At 41.4% G+C, this 16,001-nt stretch overlaps 1 protein-coding gene across 2 annotated transcripts in view; it reads right to left on the bottom strand.

Moving 5' to 3' along the window:
- Positions 1–16,001, bottom strand: part of LOC126406623 (adhesion G protein-coupled receptor A3) — a 240,138-nt gene that overhangs the window by 216,043 nt on the left and 8,094 nt on the right. For both annotated transcript variants that reach the window (XR_007571729.1, XM_050071035.1), the window contains exon 2: positions 4,459–4,530. Coding sequence is in view for 1 of the 2 variants with exons in the window: in XM_050071035.1 (XP_049926992.1) it covers positions 4,459–4,530 (72 nt within the window). In the remaining variant the exon portion in view is untranslated. The remainder of the gene's footprint in view (positions 1–4,458; positions 4,531–16,001) is intronic.

The raw sequence follows: 16,001 nt of genomic DNA, 5'->3' as shown, positions 1-16,001 counted from the left end.
TTTAATCCTGAACTGCAGCTTTTATTTTTTGGTTAAAAATGATTGTATTGTACTGTGTAACAATACATTTCTTTTTTCTATCCTATGTCTGAAAATGTGTAGAGGGAACAGTCAGGAGCACTTCTTCGTCTGACTCTCTGACTGATTCTACGTGATACGGGTGGTGCAGATATTCCATGTAGTCAACTACATTGTAAATAACATTGGTGAAATGTATTTCAAATCCAGTATATCTAAAAAAAATCATCATGCCACAGTGTCAAATTTGATGCAGTCAAAAATATGCCAGCCTCATCCGTTTCTCACAGATTCTTCACAGACTGAGGGCTTTTGCGGTGGGAACCCATGATGAAGCGGCAAAAGCTAGATTCAGAGTCTGACAAGAGAACAGTGATGGGCTTTGTTCCTGCTTTGCTCTCATGGGACCCAGTTTGGCTGATGGTAATGGGCTTGTGTCCATATGGGGGGATCCAGGCCATCTTCCAACATACAGGGACGCTCCATTAAGAGGACATTCTCTCAGCTATAGAGGCAAATCACATTAAAAGTGTCGTCCCTGGGGGGATTAATAAAGTTGCCAGTGCGCTTTTGACTGCCATGATGATGGTGGCAATAAGTATTAGGGCAGATCACCAAATCACCTGGTGAGGTTTCAGATGTCGCAATGCTACAGGATGATGCACCATTATGGAGGGCTTCCAGCTTTACATCCTCTGACCTTTGATTAAAGGGTTGGTTAGCCCAAGTATTAGGAAAAAACACATTTCTATTTTACCCTTGGTGATATCTACAGTAACTACATCTCTCTCATGATTTGAGGAAAATCTGCGATAACATTGTTCAGTGTTGCGATGACAATATGACTTGCAATAAATAAACAAATACTGACGCATATATATTAATTATACAGTTCCTGTGCCTGTCTGGTTTAATTGGTAAAACGGCAACATAGACCACAAACAAAGATTAACCTATATCCACTGAATAAAGAAATACATGATTTTGAACATGCATATTTTTACTAGCTAAAATGTATATGGGGTATGACTTTAATACTTAATCATATAAAAATGCTGAGGTAAAATAATTTGAAAAGTTATCACAGAAGTACTTGGGGACCTGTTGTACAAGAATATTGTAGTGTTTGCTGGAAACAGTTTAATTAGATTTTTTTTTAAAGATTTTTAAAAAGTTTCCTTTATAGAAATGAATGGATATTCTTATATTTTAGCATCTAATTACTGAAAATGCTGTAGTGTAAGAACAAGAAAGCAATGACGGATATAAGTCTGTAAGCCATGTATTTTAACTAAGGAAAATATGAAAAAAATCACAACTTTCTGTTTTAAACAACTTTTGTTGCCATTTAAGCGTAGATTGCTTAGTTTAAAAGGTGCGCTTGAATGCATCATGAAGTCCATACACACTTTGCCTTACAAAGCAATGTAGATTCCAGAGTTTTCAAGGTGCACCTGAATGCACAAAGTCCCTGTTCCTACATGAGTGTCAAAGCGTGGCATGGCTGTAACTGATACCAAAACACGGTAGAGACTCTTTGCATGGTTTTTGTATTACATGACTAATTTGGTACAAACATTTACCAGCCAGTGTGCCTTCTTAGATTTACTCACCAAAAATAAAATCTACCCTATTTGGTGCATGGTAGCAATAATTTTCGGACCCTGACTGCAGTTGTTAATAAAAGTTATTTTTCTTACTCATTGCATTTCTTGCAGTCTTAGTGTGTTAATAATGAATGATCATATCATGATGATCATGAATGGATTACTTAGACAGGCCTACTGGGTCCAGGCCGAGGGGCCATAAGTGTCAGGGCCCCCTGGCCTTCACCTGCAAACTGTCTAGAGCTGCAATGATTTACTGATTAGTTGTAAACTATTACATGACTCGCCAACTAATCTGATGATCGATTCATCAGTTTAAGTAATTTATTATGAAAACTAGAATTACCACCTCTCAGTTGCATGTCTCCATAAGTTCATCTACAATTCACATTCACGTCAGTGAAAACATGGATGCTTCACACACACCATCCCCCTAGCAGCACAGAAGAGCCATACAATTAATACAGTTTCAAGGTGGGCACCCAAGATTAGTGTCACTAATTCAGGATCTGACCAAATGTGTCCCCTTCTGTGCGTGAGTTGAATCATGGCCAGAAAAGTGTTTTGGCAGGACATTATGATGTCACAGTTAAGTTGACCTTTGACCTTTGGATATAAAATATCACCACTTCATAATTAATTTAATCTGTTAAGCATTTGTGTGAAATTTTGTCAATTAATTCTTGTGTTACGACCAAATATATGTTTTGTAAGGTCACAGGACCTTGACCTTTGACCTATGACCACCAAAATCTAATCAGTTCACCATTGAGTCCAAATGGACGTTTGTGCCAAATTTGAAGATATTCCCTCAGGGTGTGATATTGCGTTCACAAGAATAGGACAGACGGTCAGTATTTCTTAATTCCAGCTTTTTAAATGTGAATATCTTCTGGTTTCTTTGCTTTTTTACATTAACCTCAGTATCTTTAGGTTGTGGACAAAACAAGACATTTGAGAATATCATCTTGGGCTTTGGGGAACACTAATCTACATGTTTTACCATTTTCTTGTAATTTATAGACCAAACTTAGCGATTAATTGAGTTGCACCCCATTAGAATGTCACTGAAATTAACATGTATCAACCAGAACAAGGCTCGACATGACCATGGAGAGATGCAAAGGAACTACAACATGACACAAAACAACCACAATTAAAAACAAAATGACTACAAAGAGATACAAAACCAAAGAAAGATAAGGAAAAAACAACAGGCTCTCTGTGTTTTGCTCTTCTGTAGAAGAGGTGTTGGGGCCTTTTGCATGTCTTTGTTTAGGGTTCTGTTTTTTCATGATCCACCCACAGCAATGACTATGAAAATATAATTTATCATTTAGCACTAAATTAAATTCTTATCACCTCCTTTGTATCAGAGTGGGGGCAGAAGACTGTCTTAACACCAGAACAAATTAATCCAAAATCATCTGCATGGCTAGATGCCACCAGTAGTTAATAGGAAAATATTTTGTGGAGTTTGGCCAAACTAGCCCTTAAATGAAGAGAGCCTAATTTCATTTCCATTTCAAACAAAGAAAAACTTGCTCTGGGATCACCATGTTTCCACTCCTGCCCCACAATGTCCACAGCTGCAGCACGAGTGGTGCAAACACACACCCATGCGTTATTAAGCTTGTCAATCAGCTGCCAATTCACCGCAACCCTCGGATCCAGTCAGTCAGCCAGCCGGGTAGGCAGGCAGTCAGTCATCTGGGCCAGACGAGAGAACAGCTGGCCGCCACTTTCAACTCACTGAGGCTACCTGGCTTGGCATCAACCGCTAGCGACAAACATATCTCTGCCAAATACCGCATGTGGCAGCAACGGATGGACAGACTGTACCCAGAGAGCGAGGTGAAGGAAGGGATAGGCCCTGCAAAACGCTGCTCTGAGAGGTCAGCCTCGACAAACCTTTGGCTGAGCATCCTTAAAAGCCTCGCAATCATCTCTCCATCACTGTGGAGCTGGAGGGATGACGGTGGAACGGTTTAATGGCACTAATAAGGCCCGGGGAGACAGGTGACATCATCCTGTAGGTCGAGCGGCGACACAGCCACCCAAAAAGGAGTGGAAGAGGGGCAGAATTACTCCACTGACATTACAATCTGAATTTTACTGTCAAGTAGTCAGGGAGATGTGGGGCCAACCGACTCGAATAATATTCAAAGCAGCCGCTGATGTAGCGTGTGTGTGTGTGTGTGTGTGTGTGTGTGTGTGTGTGAGCTTAATATGCGCGCTTATAAGTGTGAGCGAGAGTGTGCATGCATACATCTGAGGATGATTGACTGAAAGGGAGAGAGTTATTAAGCCTTCCTCTCTGTGTGATTTCAGCCCCTCTGTGATTTCCTCATCATCAGCCAATGTCAGTGTCACCATCAGGTAGAGAAGCAGTGATCACTGGTGCTGGACGGAGGTGAAGGCAATCAATAGTTGACTTCAGGGGGCAGGCTGGAAAAGACAGCCATCACAGAGCTCATCATCAGGCTGCACGCATACAGCCCTCCGGGACATTGTATATGATGTGGGACTCATCAACATGGACTCGGTGCCGTCAGTCCATCTGTCAAAGCGCACTGCATTAGGCATTTATATGATGCCATATATTAGCCCCTTTAAGACATTTACTGTGGCAATTGAGGTTAAGCGCGAAGGCTGAAAGGTGAAAATCGTTGGCAAGAATTCTGCAGGGTAAACCTTCGACAAGGATCTCCTAATTCCCACCATGTCCCCCCCTTTGCCTTTTCCCCGCTACAGAGCGATACGGCTCCTGTGATGACAGCTATTAGGACTCTGGGGAGGACAAAACAGTAAAGAGCTTGATTTAAGTACTCACAGTTTTTCCAGGGCAGCCAAGCCATAGAAGGAGCCATTCCTCAGCAGGGAGATCTTGTTGTTACTCAGGTTTCTGTTTAGGGGAAAAAAAAAAAAGATATGAGGGAGAGAGGATGAGGTGAGCATACAGAACGAGTGGAGGGAGGTACATTTGTAAATATCACATGTATAGAGCTGCAGGAAAAAATTATTAAAATTGCTGATAAATTGTTTATCCTCTGACTGTCAATATGCTGGGAAAAGATAAGAATTTATGTCTGATGAGATTGCGGCTGTAAATTACTCATCCCAGCCATGTCTCCGTCTTGTTTATGGCCGTCTGTGGTTAAGATGGGTAATGATCCAACCCTACCCCCCACCCTCCACTCCTCCATGTCAAAATATCAGCCTAATAGAAAAGCTTAAAGAAACGCCGGTTCAGCAGATTTCAATCATCCATTGCTCACATTACAACAGCAAACAAATCGATGAAACGCACCACAGGGATCTTTAAGTGATGAATAAATATTCAGAGGCGATGCAGCGCCTTCATTTTGATTATTTCACTGACAGACGTCGCTATGTTTCCCTTTTGGTTTTACTTTTTTAGATGAATTATGTCTGTGCCGGATGGTAAAGAACCATATGTTCTTCAAGTGATGGATTTGTCTGGCAAGAGAGGAAAAGTCGTGCTTGGACAGGACTTCCTGCTGAGTGTATTACTGGCAGGCACATACACACAGACAAAATCAAGTCACGTTACTCAACACACTGGGCCTTGGAGCTTGAGTTTTCCCCGAAACACACCAGACTGCAAACACAGACATACACACACATCGACACACACAGAAACACACCTCCACGGATACTCCTATACTTGTGAGGTCTTTCTGTATATTTTCTCCAGTGCCCCTTACTCATCAGCACTCTATGGTTAACTTTAACCTTTAACCCAAAAAACCTGAATCTTGAAACAAGAACGGCAATCGTTAACTTAACAGGAGGTGCAACAACACTAAAACACATACACTACAGCACGTACAGTACAGTCCAGTGTTATGATCCCACTGTGACTTGTTAGACTACCTAAGGCCTGTGTTACCTGCTGTTGGAGTGTCTTGTCTACTCATCCACCCGGCTAATAACATCCACCGTTTGTCCAAACACTGTAATACAGCAGGACTTCACAGATAGTGCAGTACATCACATAAGGTTTAAGAAATGTTTTGGTTGGTTATAGGAAAGGCAAGCCAGGTTTGTGTGAATCCTTTTCAACAATTAAAAATATTCTACATAAGGCAAACTATAAATGAGATGAAATTTCGTACAATAGACACAAGGAATACACAAGTTTTAGTGCAGCTGTTATCAAGCACAAACTGGAGATGGACTCACTAAGCAGACTCACAGACTTAGATGAAAGTTCAGGGTTTTTTAATCAAGCAAAGGTCAGTACACGAGTGGTCATTCACACAGGCAAAAGTATCCAAAAACGACAGGCAAAAAGGGTGGTCGCAAGCAAAAACACACACAAAGGGAACACTAGGGAAACGCTATGCCTCTAACTCAAGGGTAAAGACGATCTGGCAACAAACAAGGGGGAGACAGGGACTTAGATAAACTAAGACAAGGGAGACAATGAGACACAGGTGAAACACATTGACACACAGGTGAAACGCATTAGGGCGGGGCAAGGAATCACAAAGGAGGGAAATTTGACAGGACATGGGATCTGAAACGAGATGAGACAATGGTTACCAAAATAAAACAGGAAACACAGGGATGATAAATAAACATGAATCTAGGTAACTTGACGGGTCATGACAGTCATGAACTAACCAAAGCTTAAGGCCCTGAAATATATTTCCAAATCAGCCTCTCGGCATCGGTAATGAGGCCACGATATTTTTTTTCAAACTTCAACAAGTTTCTCTTGAAAGATTTCAATCTGTGCTGTTTCTTCAGAGGTCTTCTCACTGGTTTGAGGTTCACATGATTCAGGCAATGTCACATACATCTGTGCACCAATCAGTAGGGATGCACTGATCTGATTCTGATATCAGATATCAGGCCAACACTGACTGAAATAGCTGGAATATCATCACTGATGGTTTGTGGACTTTTGAAGCCTTAGGTTCGACATTTTGGCCGTCGCCATCTTGGATTTTGGGAGCCAAAGGTGACCATATTTGGACAAGAGGATGGAGCTGTGGTGGAGCAAGGAGTGGATTTGACTGATATGCTGTGATGACACCTCGTTGACAGCCTGTCACTTAAACCAGCCCCGCCCCTAGTTATTCATAACTTTAAGCCTTTATAACATTTAAACTGGTGAATTATATAAAAATGTACCCCCTTACAGTTGTCATAAACAGAAAAATTAGCTTAAGAGGCCAAAATCTTTTTTTGTACCAGGCTGAAAAACATATTATTTTCCGCTGTAAAGTTCTATGGGAATTGACATGTCTCAAGTGGACATTTAAGGAACCGCAGTTTTTGGCACTGTGGGGCTTCTTTTTCAGCCCTGGAGGTTGCTGCTTGGTACTAACAAGGACGGTGGATAAACCAAGACGGTCCACTGCGAGTCAGTTTCCTGTATCAGCGTCACGTGGGATTCGCGACCACCACGCCCCTTTAGGAGACTAACAGCAGGTCCTGAGTCCACTGACTTCAGTGGGAGAAATGAACGTGATTACAGATAGCCCATAGTCACTGAAGCAGATATTAGACCCATTTATCACAAGCCACATATCTTCAGAACATTCCGACACCAAAATGGCAAATTTCAGACAGACATATCTGGAGAAAATTTACTTTGTTCAAGACCTGTTTCTGTCTCAACAACACACTCTCGCAAGATCTGGCAACAGATATCTCCTCTCTGGTGCTGAAATCAGTGCAGTTTCACCAAAGATACTGGATTACTAAAAATATTTTTTTGTTATGTTTTGTTTTACAAAGTTAGGAAAGCAATGTTTAAGTCAAGCCTGATGTGCTTTATTCATAAAAGAATGAGCAAAGTCAACACCACAAAGTCACGCATATAGCTTATTAATTAGAAACTGGCATCAGATCAGAACTCGGAATCAGCTGACACTAAAAGCCCAGGTATTGGTATCAGGAAGTCAGATCGGTGCATGATCCCTGCCAATCAGTATTTAGATTTTTTTTTTCTTTCAGTCAAAATGTAATGATAGTTCAGTCAGGCAGCTCACGTTTTAAATGTTTATTTCAACAGCAGAACATAGTTAGAGTTTGGCATGTAGACTCCAGCCTCATCGCTCCCCGCAGATATGTTTACAAGAGATATTGGGGAGTGATGATTAATTACCCCCCACCCCCACCCCTTAGCTGAAGCCTGCAGGTGGATGCTAGGGTGGGGGTGGGGCTGAAAGCACATGCAGCAGTACTGATGCAGGGCAGTAGCGGCATAGACAATGCAAAGAGAGAGCTGGGAAGATTTAAAAGGACCGTCAATTTGGGAGGGTGTGTCTTGTAGATGACATATGGAGAGTGAAGGATGACGTGTGTGTATGGATCAGTGCAGCTCGAGTTGACTGCCTCAACTAGCTGGCAGGCATCGCTCCATTTGTGATGTTGTTTCTCATGTTACAAGCGGTCAACGATATCTGAACAAACCACTCCGATACAGTCCTGATAAAGCAGATTTCCTGAGTTTGAAGGGTTTAATGCTTTAAAAATCCCCACGTAAACTTTAAAGCTACACATTTTTTTATCAACAATAGATCAGTTGGCCATTAATAATGATGAAGGGGTCACTCGCAGTGACAAACCCACAGAAAATCATATCCAACTCCACAGTTGTCCTTGAGTGTTTTAGCTTAGGGATATATACTGTTATTATTCAGCTTTACTACTGTCATTAGCACGGCAGGTGGTTGTTTTTAGTCCCAGCATCGACAAGCATTTGGACAAAGTTAGTGACATACCAGAGCAGTTAGCAACTAAAGACCTGGTGGAGACTAAAACAGAGCTAAAAGGACAGCAAATACTGGACTTCTGTTTGTGGTGTAGTTAGCAACATCACTTTAAATGACTGCTAGCATTGCTCTGTGTCTTCTGGATATGTATAAGTTTGCAAACACATTTTCTGTCTCAACGTACCAGGTGATATTATGTCAATATTGTGTTGAGAGCTTGTTGTACTCTCGCAAGGTTAAAATAAATCAATGAATGCAGGTTCAACTGTGATTGTTCCATGACCAATAAGTCCTGAATATTTATAATCTGCAGATATGAAACCAATATTCCAGGGTCTTAACTGAAGGCACAGATCAAAATAGCTGCTCTTTCTCACTTTAATATTTGTGGCAATACTTGGAGGTAGCAGTAGTAGTGGTGATGGTTATAGTAGCAATACACTGAATATTTATAAACTCCATATAGTCACTTTTAAAATCCTGTAAAATCTTGCTTCCCCTTTCCTCACCCACACAAACACACAATTTCATACAAAGCTGTAAGCTACATTACAACAGGGCGAGCAGCTAATGATTTATATTGCGCTTATTCTACTGCCCAGATTCACATCATTTTAAATACACCTTGGATGGCGTTTCTAGATTTCATATCTGCTGAAATATTGATTGCTTCAGCCAGCTCTTAAATCATCCACTGCAGGGCTGCTCTGTCTCTGTGACGCTGTGGATTTGTGCATGCCCATGTGATCTGCTGGCAACAGAGCCCTTCTTTGCATGTGTGATGTCGCGTATCTCCTGTCAGCATATGACCACCTACACACATAAGCATACACACACTTGCACAAGGTCAGATCCTTTCGTCACACTCCCCCACCACTTTCCCATCTTCTTTTAACAAGGTTCTGGGAGTGATTGGTCAGGTTTAGATGGAAAAGGGTAATTGGGATGTGTCACCGCTCTCCTCTTTGACGACAGAGCACTCGTTATGGCAGGGAACGTATACTCAATTTTAACCCTAGGATTAAGGAGTGGGATCCCACAATGCATTGTGCTGAACGGGCAAATTGCTGGCCAAACTGCTAGGGGAGCAGAGCGGAAGTGTGTACACTGAAAATGTCATGGTGAAGACTCACACTGCACAAACAGACATGTGAGCTGGTCATAGCCCAACAAAAAGAAACAATTTGGTCACAAGAAGGTATGAAAATGCATTTTTTTTCTGGACAAAACAGAAAAAAATACATGCTGCACATTTTGCATTTGTTCAAGTATATTTTGTTACTTACTTTAACAAGCTTGCATATTCTTAGAGGGAAAGTACCGATCTCTCCCCAGAGTGATAACAGTTGTCTTGGCACAAGAAGCAGGACTGAATCTAGGAAGTCCCCTCTCAGCCAAAGGCCAGGATGGACACAAACTCGTGTCAGCAAATTCATGTCAACATCCAAGATTGTATTTACACTTGGGTCTGCCCCAAAAGTAAACTTCTGAGAATATCACATCTCAATTACTTCGGAGTTAAACATATTTACAAAGGACTAGCGGCCAAAAGTCAAATCACAAAAGACAGTGCTAAGCAAGTATCAGGACTAAATTAGCAGAGCCAGATCAGAAGAATCATTTGGTCATTTGGGCTGATAGCTATTAGATGAGATAACTGGCTGATTCCTAGCCCTGCATCCCTTAGTTGCTGTTGCTATATTAGAATATACATATTCTTGCAAATTTCCCCGCTGTGGGACGAATAAAGGATTATCTTATCTCATCTCATCTCATCTCATCTCATCTTATCATATATGCAGTTTGCAGTGATAACACAGGCAGATATAACACTCAAGATTGGTACAAATCTAAAAAAGATTATTGATTTCATACAGTCGTAAACTAAAGCAGACTTTTCCTTTCAAGCCGATGGCCATGGAACTGAATTTTCCGATTGTCACTAGAATATTTTAGCTAAAAATGCTAAAACTCTGTGAGTTAGTTGAAAACTCTATATTTGCTGACTTTCTGATGTTTTCTGCTGATTCATTTCCAGTGGCAGATCCTCCTACAGGCAGCATAGGCAGCGGCCTAGGGTGCCATCCAGAACGGGGGGGGGGGCACCAAAATAGCCTATAAAAGGTCTGTTAAATAAGCCAATGGTAGCTACTGTACCTACTGGATATATTGCAAAAAGATGGCGACTAAAGCTAAGTACTAGGTCAAGGTTAGCATCTGGAAGACATAGAGTAAGTTGTTCATATATGGCGTTGTTAGCCCTTGTATTATATTACAGTATTCTTAATTAATACGTAATCAAAAAACTCATTCTAACTTAACACAGGGATCATTTCAAAGCGTAAGCCTACATAAACTAACCTGGACAAGCAACATGGTGGTTAGATTTATGCTTCGATGTTCGTAATTTCAAATGGCTTCACTTTTACGAGACAACAGTGGAAATAGGCTACCGGACGACTCCCCAAACCAAAAAATAGAAAGACACTATTGCTACTTAAGCAATATACAAATAAACCTGTGACCCCATAATAACATAGGTAGCTAATGTCAGGCCTCTTGTCTTTGTAAATAATGCTAAGGTACTGTAAGTAGTAAGACAGTTAGCCAGACCATGAATGAACTGCAGTGTTCGATGCAGGAACCTGATCATTCCTATTAAAGTTGCACAGTGGTTCCTGTAGCCAAATAAATTCAACTCTCTGGGATTGAGATTACCCAAATCATCTGCATCATTGGGCCCATAGTGCAAGCACAGTATAGATGTTCCCAAGCCAATCGGCTTACTTCTGGATTAGCCCTCTGCTAACTTGAATGGGGATAGAATGATTTAATTACACTGGTTTACAGATGTCTCTTTCACAATGTAAGTCTATGGGAAACAGTCTCGTTGGGCTCAGTGGCATCATTTGTGATTCCATTGTTTGGCCATTATGAAAATTTACTTCAAAGCACGGCACACTTCCTGGGGGCCTGAGCGAGCCATGCTAGTGTTTGAGATATCCAAAGCTTGACAGGCCTGCTGTGGCTAGTTACAGTTGCTACTGGACAATCAGTCTTAAGGGGCGAGGACTGGCAAACAGGAATCAGGCATGTGGGAGCTTGTAAAATTCAGTGTTCAAAATACCTCTCTTCTTCCACAAATCAATCAGAATAGGCCTACCTAAGCTGTGTGGGAATGAACCACAAGATTTACGGGCAGCCATTTGGGGAGGCAAAAAGTGAGTAAGCAACAATTCATATGGATTTATATTGTTGTTGATCCAGACATCAATATCCTACTGGGCTTCTGTCAGTTTGGATTCATCTTGACACAAAGCTCTCCGAGAGCAGAAAATTGCAGCAGATATGAGCCAGCATGGAGTCAACTGGACATGGTGAGAAACTACTTGGAAGACTTAATGGGTCAATTTCACAATATTTCACACACAGATTTATTGAAAAATAACCAAAGCCATCAAAACAGTTTCAGTTTCAGCCACCCAGTGGAGTTTATTCTTCTATGTCCAGGGCCTTACTCTACAACATATCATTTTAAGCTCCGAAAACCTACAGCAGCTCTTTTTTAAGCCACACATGGACAGTGTGATGAAGTGAAGGTAGTCAACACTGAGATCATGAGATACTAATGCTGTCACTGTGTTTTGTCCCAGGTCTCTCTTCTGTTCCACAGACCACTACACCTCCCTCTGCGGACGGACGTCCCACTCAGGGACAGGCAGCCTCTGTTTGTGCAAACTCAAGCGTGTCCTGTGCTGTGCTATGCTGCGCGTATGTGTGTGTGTTTGTGTGTGCGCGTCTGCTCGCCGACCTCTGCATGCCTATCTCAGGCTTCTGCGTAACGTCCAGGAAATCACAGGAAAAACAGAATTGAACATTATGTAAACAGCCCACGACAAACTTCTGGAGCGTCTGTCCAACTCTCTATTTACATTATCAATTATGTTCACTGCGGATAAGCTGCTTTCAATGAGGTAGGAGTGCACGGATTCAGTATTGTGTCTGTGGGTAGCAGCAAATGGTTTATGTCATTGCTTACTGTGTGTCAGTGGGAACCACAGCCAGACGTGTATACATACAAGAAGTCTGACCACGAGTTTATAACTTGTAAACGCTGTACTTTCACAATTCTCCCATATGGCATTGGACGTGTTTGTGCTTAAAATTATAAAGTTGAAAAGTTCATGTAGTTGGACAGTTTATTCAAGGCCATAGCCACGGAGTCAATATGGGAGGGGGCAAATATAACATAATAGAGATGCTAACATTAGTTGAATAGCTCATGAGCTGTGTTCTGCTGGGGTACGGCAACAACACTTACAAACAAATAATACACAGAACTGCAGTACACTGAACTGGTATGGCACAGAACTGGTATGGCAGTTTATTAAATTTATTTATGATGAGAATTTTATTTGCTAATGATCATTTTGAACTGTGGTGGGTGGTTGCCTGTCATAGAATAGCATATATTTATTGTTTATACATTTTTTGGAGTTTATTTCTTATTCTTTTTACTTCAGAAAGTTAACACCTTTTTTTGATATCAGGGAAGTACTTTCTCTAAAAAATTGCAAACATTTGTTGGTTCAACCTTCTAAAATGTGTAGATTTGCTGCATTTCTTGGTCTTATATAATAATAAACTAGAAAAGAAAAGAAAATCTGGGCTGTTGCCCAGACAAGACAAGAAATTTAAAGAATTGGCCTTATGCTTTCGGGAGTTGTGATCAGTATTTTTCATTATTGTATGACATTTTAGAGACAAGGTAATCAACAGATTAACTGATAAAGAATCTATAGCTGCACCCCTACATCTCATAATTCCAAAGTCTCAGTCTGCTTCAGTCCTTAAGCTTTGAGGCTACAGAAGTGATTAAACACAGTGAGTGAGATCCATATCAATTCGTCCCTAAAACAGGAGCCCTGGCTTTCATTCTCCCTCCACGCCACAGCTGGGATATTTCTGTGAGGTCCAACTAAAAAGTCAGTGCTCTAGAAACTAGCCAGGCTGCCATGCACCAGAGACATCCAACTATATTATTATAGGAGAAGAGATTCAAAAATAGCTCCAACAGACGCCATCCAACGCACCAATCACAAGGACCAAGTGGAGTAAAGATCACAATGTGAACTATTACAAACATTTGGATCCACTGGCCTCAAGATTTCTAGCCACTTCTCTTCAAGCAGCCAAAGCCTCTATTATTTTAGAAGATCGAGTTACTAGACGCTGCTAACCAAAATAACATATTTCATATCTACTAACATTGACCTTGGACAGGAAACAGACATTGCTTCAGGGGTTACCTACAGATGTACATATTAACAGAGCACATCTGCTTCGGATGCAACCCGTTATATGACAGACCACAATGTGAAGTCAGGAGTTTTAATGGTACAAATGGGCCAAATGAATGAGATGTCTTCACTCATTTCTTTCAAGAATTCCCTTGAATCACAGAATATAGTTTAAAGTGTGTTACCTCATTCTGGCTAGCTTCAGGATACTGTAACTTGTTTCTTTCCAGGAAAGAAATGTTATGGGTATATCACTTTGACACTAAATATGAAATTAAGGTATTGGTTAGCTGGCATTAAACTGATAAAAGACATTATTGCTGGAGATTGGAGGCTTGTCCAACCTTCACACTGCAGTTTTACATTGTGTGCCACTGCTGAATTTCCTCACTGCACAAAATACAGCAAATTCCTTCACTTGACGCAAAATAAGTGGGCACATGGGAAATGTACTATCGAATAGTGTTGGGGTCGCATCACATCACTTTCAGTACTTTCAGACTCTTACTGTAATTACAGCAATATTTTACCAACCTAACAATTTTGTATCAGGACCTCCAGTCTTTGAATTTATTCGATAAAAAACTAGTGGATTCAGATTCAATAAAATACTTTTCAACACACCCAAGAATTGTTTTTCATCTTGACCTGGTGTACACATCTCATGCCACATCGCTTTCACACCTACATCTATCATGCATCTCAGCTGACCATTTCATTACTGCCTACATCACTTTTGCAAGAAGGGCAAAGGGCCCCACACACAGTTATCCACACTCTCACCAGTCACATTAGCAGGTGTGTAGGTATTGCTGGATATCAATGTCAGCAGTATCCAACACATCTCCTTCCATCGCACAAATCAATCAGCATTCACACAACACTACATCCAACTTGTTCTAAAATGGGCCAATGTAGAGTGTTAGCTCACTCTAACCAAAAAACAGTCGGGAACTGCCCATTGGTCCGACAGTCCATTGTTCCGACCATATTAAACCCATTGTTCCGAAGTCCCGTTGTTCCGAAATCATCATGATGCCCTGTGGTTAAGGTCTGGTTAGGTTTAGGCACAAAAACCACTTGGTTAGGGTCAGGAAAAGATCATGGTGTGGGTTAAAATGAAAAAGAAAGTGACAAACACATAAACCGTGAGCCTGCTTCGCCTCAAGCCTTTCCCAGCTGACCCAGAGCCGGTCGCGGCGCACCATCAAGGTAGAAATACGCCCGCCGGGAGCCGTTCAACACCGTGGACCATTGGACTAATGGGATGTCGGACCAATGACATGGACCCAAAACAGTCACCTCATCCTGCACTGATGACATAGTCCTTGTCAGTCAAATCAATCAAATCAGATTTGGCTGTTCAATACAAATATTCAACTATTCATTCCATATAGAGTTTGAACGGGTTTGACTTCAGGGTGACAAAAACATTCACATAATATATCAAACAAGCCAAGTTAGCCCTCCAAGCTAATGCGTGCTAATTACGCAAACGCTGGATCCGAAATGTGCAAACACGTTTTTTTGCCATCACCAAACATGAAGCAAAAGCCAGAGGCTGTTGCTGCAAGAAATAAACTCACCTCTTTGAGCAGGAGGCAGAAGATAATGTTATCTCGGAGCCTGACTGGGCAAAGCCTGTCTTCCTCCAGGCATCTGCCTCTGACTCACTTAGACTCACCCTGGGTCTGCAGCTGCCTGCACAGAGGAGCAGCATGAAAGCAAGGAGCGCTCACTCTGCAGCTCTATCTGGGGGCTGAAGAAGTCCACCGCACACTGCTTGAAAAAAAGACTGCTTGACTTCTTAGAATCTACCACTTTGACGGGGAAGGCCTATCGGGATACATTCGTTTTCATACTATAAAAGATGTGTGGTCAAATGCATCCCAGACCACCTGGGCAAATGGTCTGAGTGATCAGATCACGATGCATCTTGCTGGTTATTTACACTTGTATTTAGCATTGTCCACTTGTGACCTGGTTGCCCAAAGTACATTTCAAAACCAAGTATACACAGGGTCAATATGAGATAGAGGCGCCCAGTGAGCTAGACCATGAATCATCAGCTGATTTTCCAAAGACAAGAAGATGTAGAGTTGATGTTTAAAATGCTCTCAAGCACATTTAAGAGCATTTCCTTAAAACCCTACAGCTACCTGTAACCACTTTGAGTCATGAGAGATCTTAAAGTATTCAGCTCATTACCCTGTGATTTAACCATACAACATCAATGACTTGCATTGATTGAGCTGAGGGGGCATTTTAACTGACAAATATACAACATGACACATGTCAAGAATTTTACATAAACACCCTGTATC

The sequence above is a fragment of the Epinephelus moara genome, chromosome 19 (assembly GCF_006386435.1).
Source record: "Epinephelus moara isolate mb chromosome 19, YSFRI_EMoa_1.0, whole genome shotgun sequence".
Taxonomy (NCBI): domain Eukaryota; kingdom Metazoa; phylum Chordata; class Actinopteri; order Perciformes; family Serranidae; genus Epinephelus; species Epinephelus moara.
This window is presented reverse-complemented; position numbering and strand designations above follow the sequence as displayed.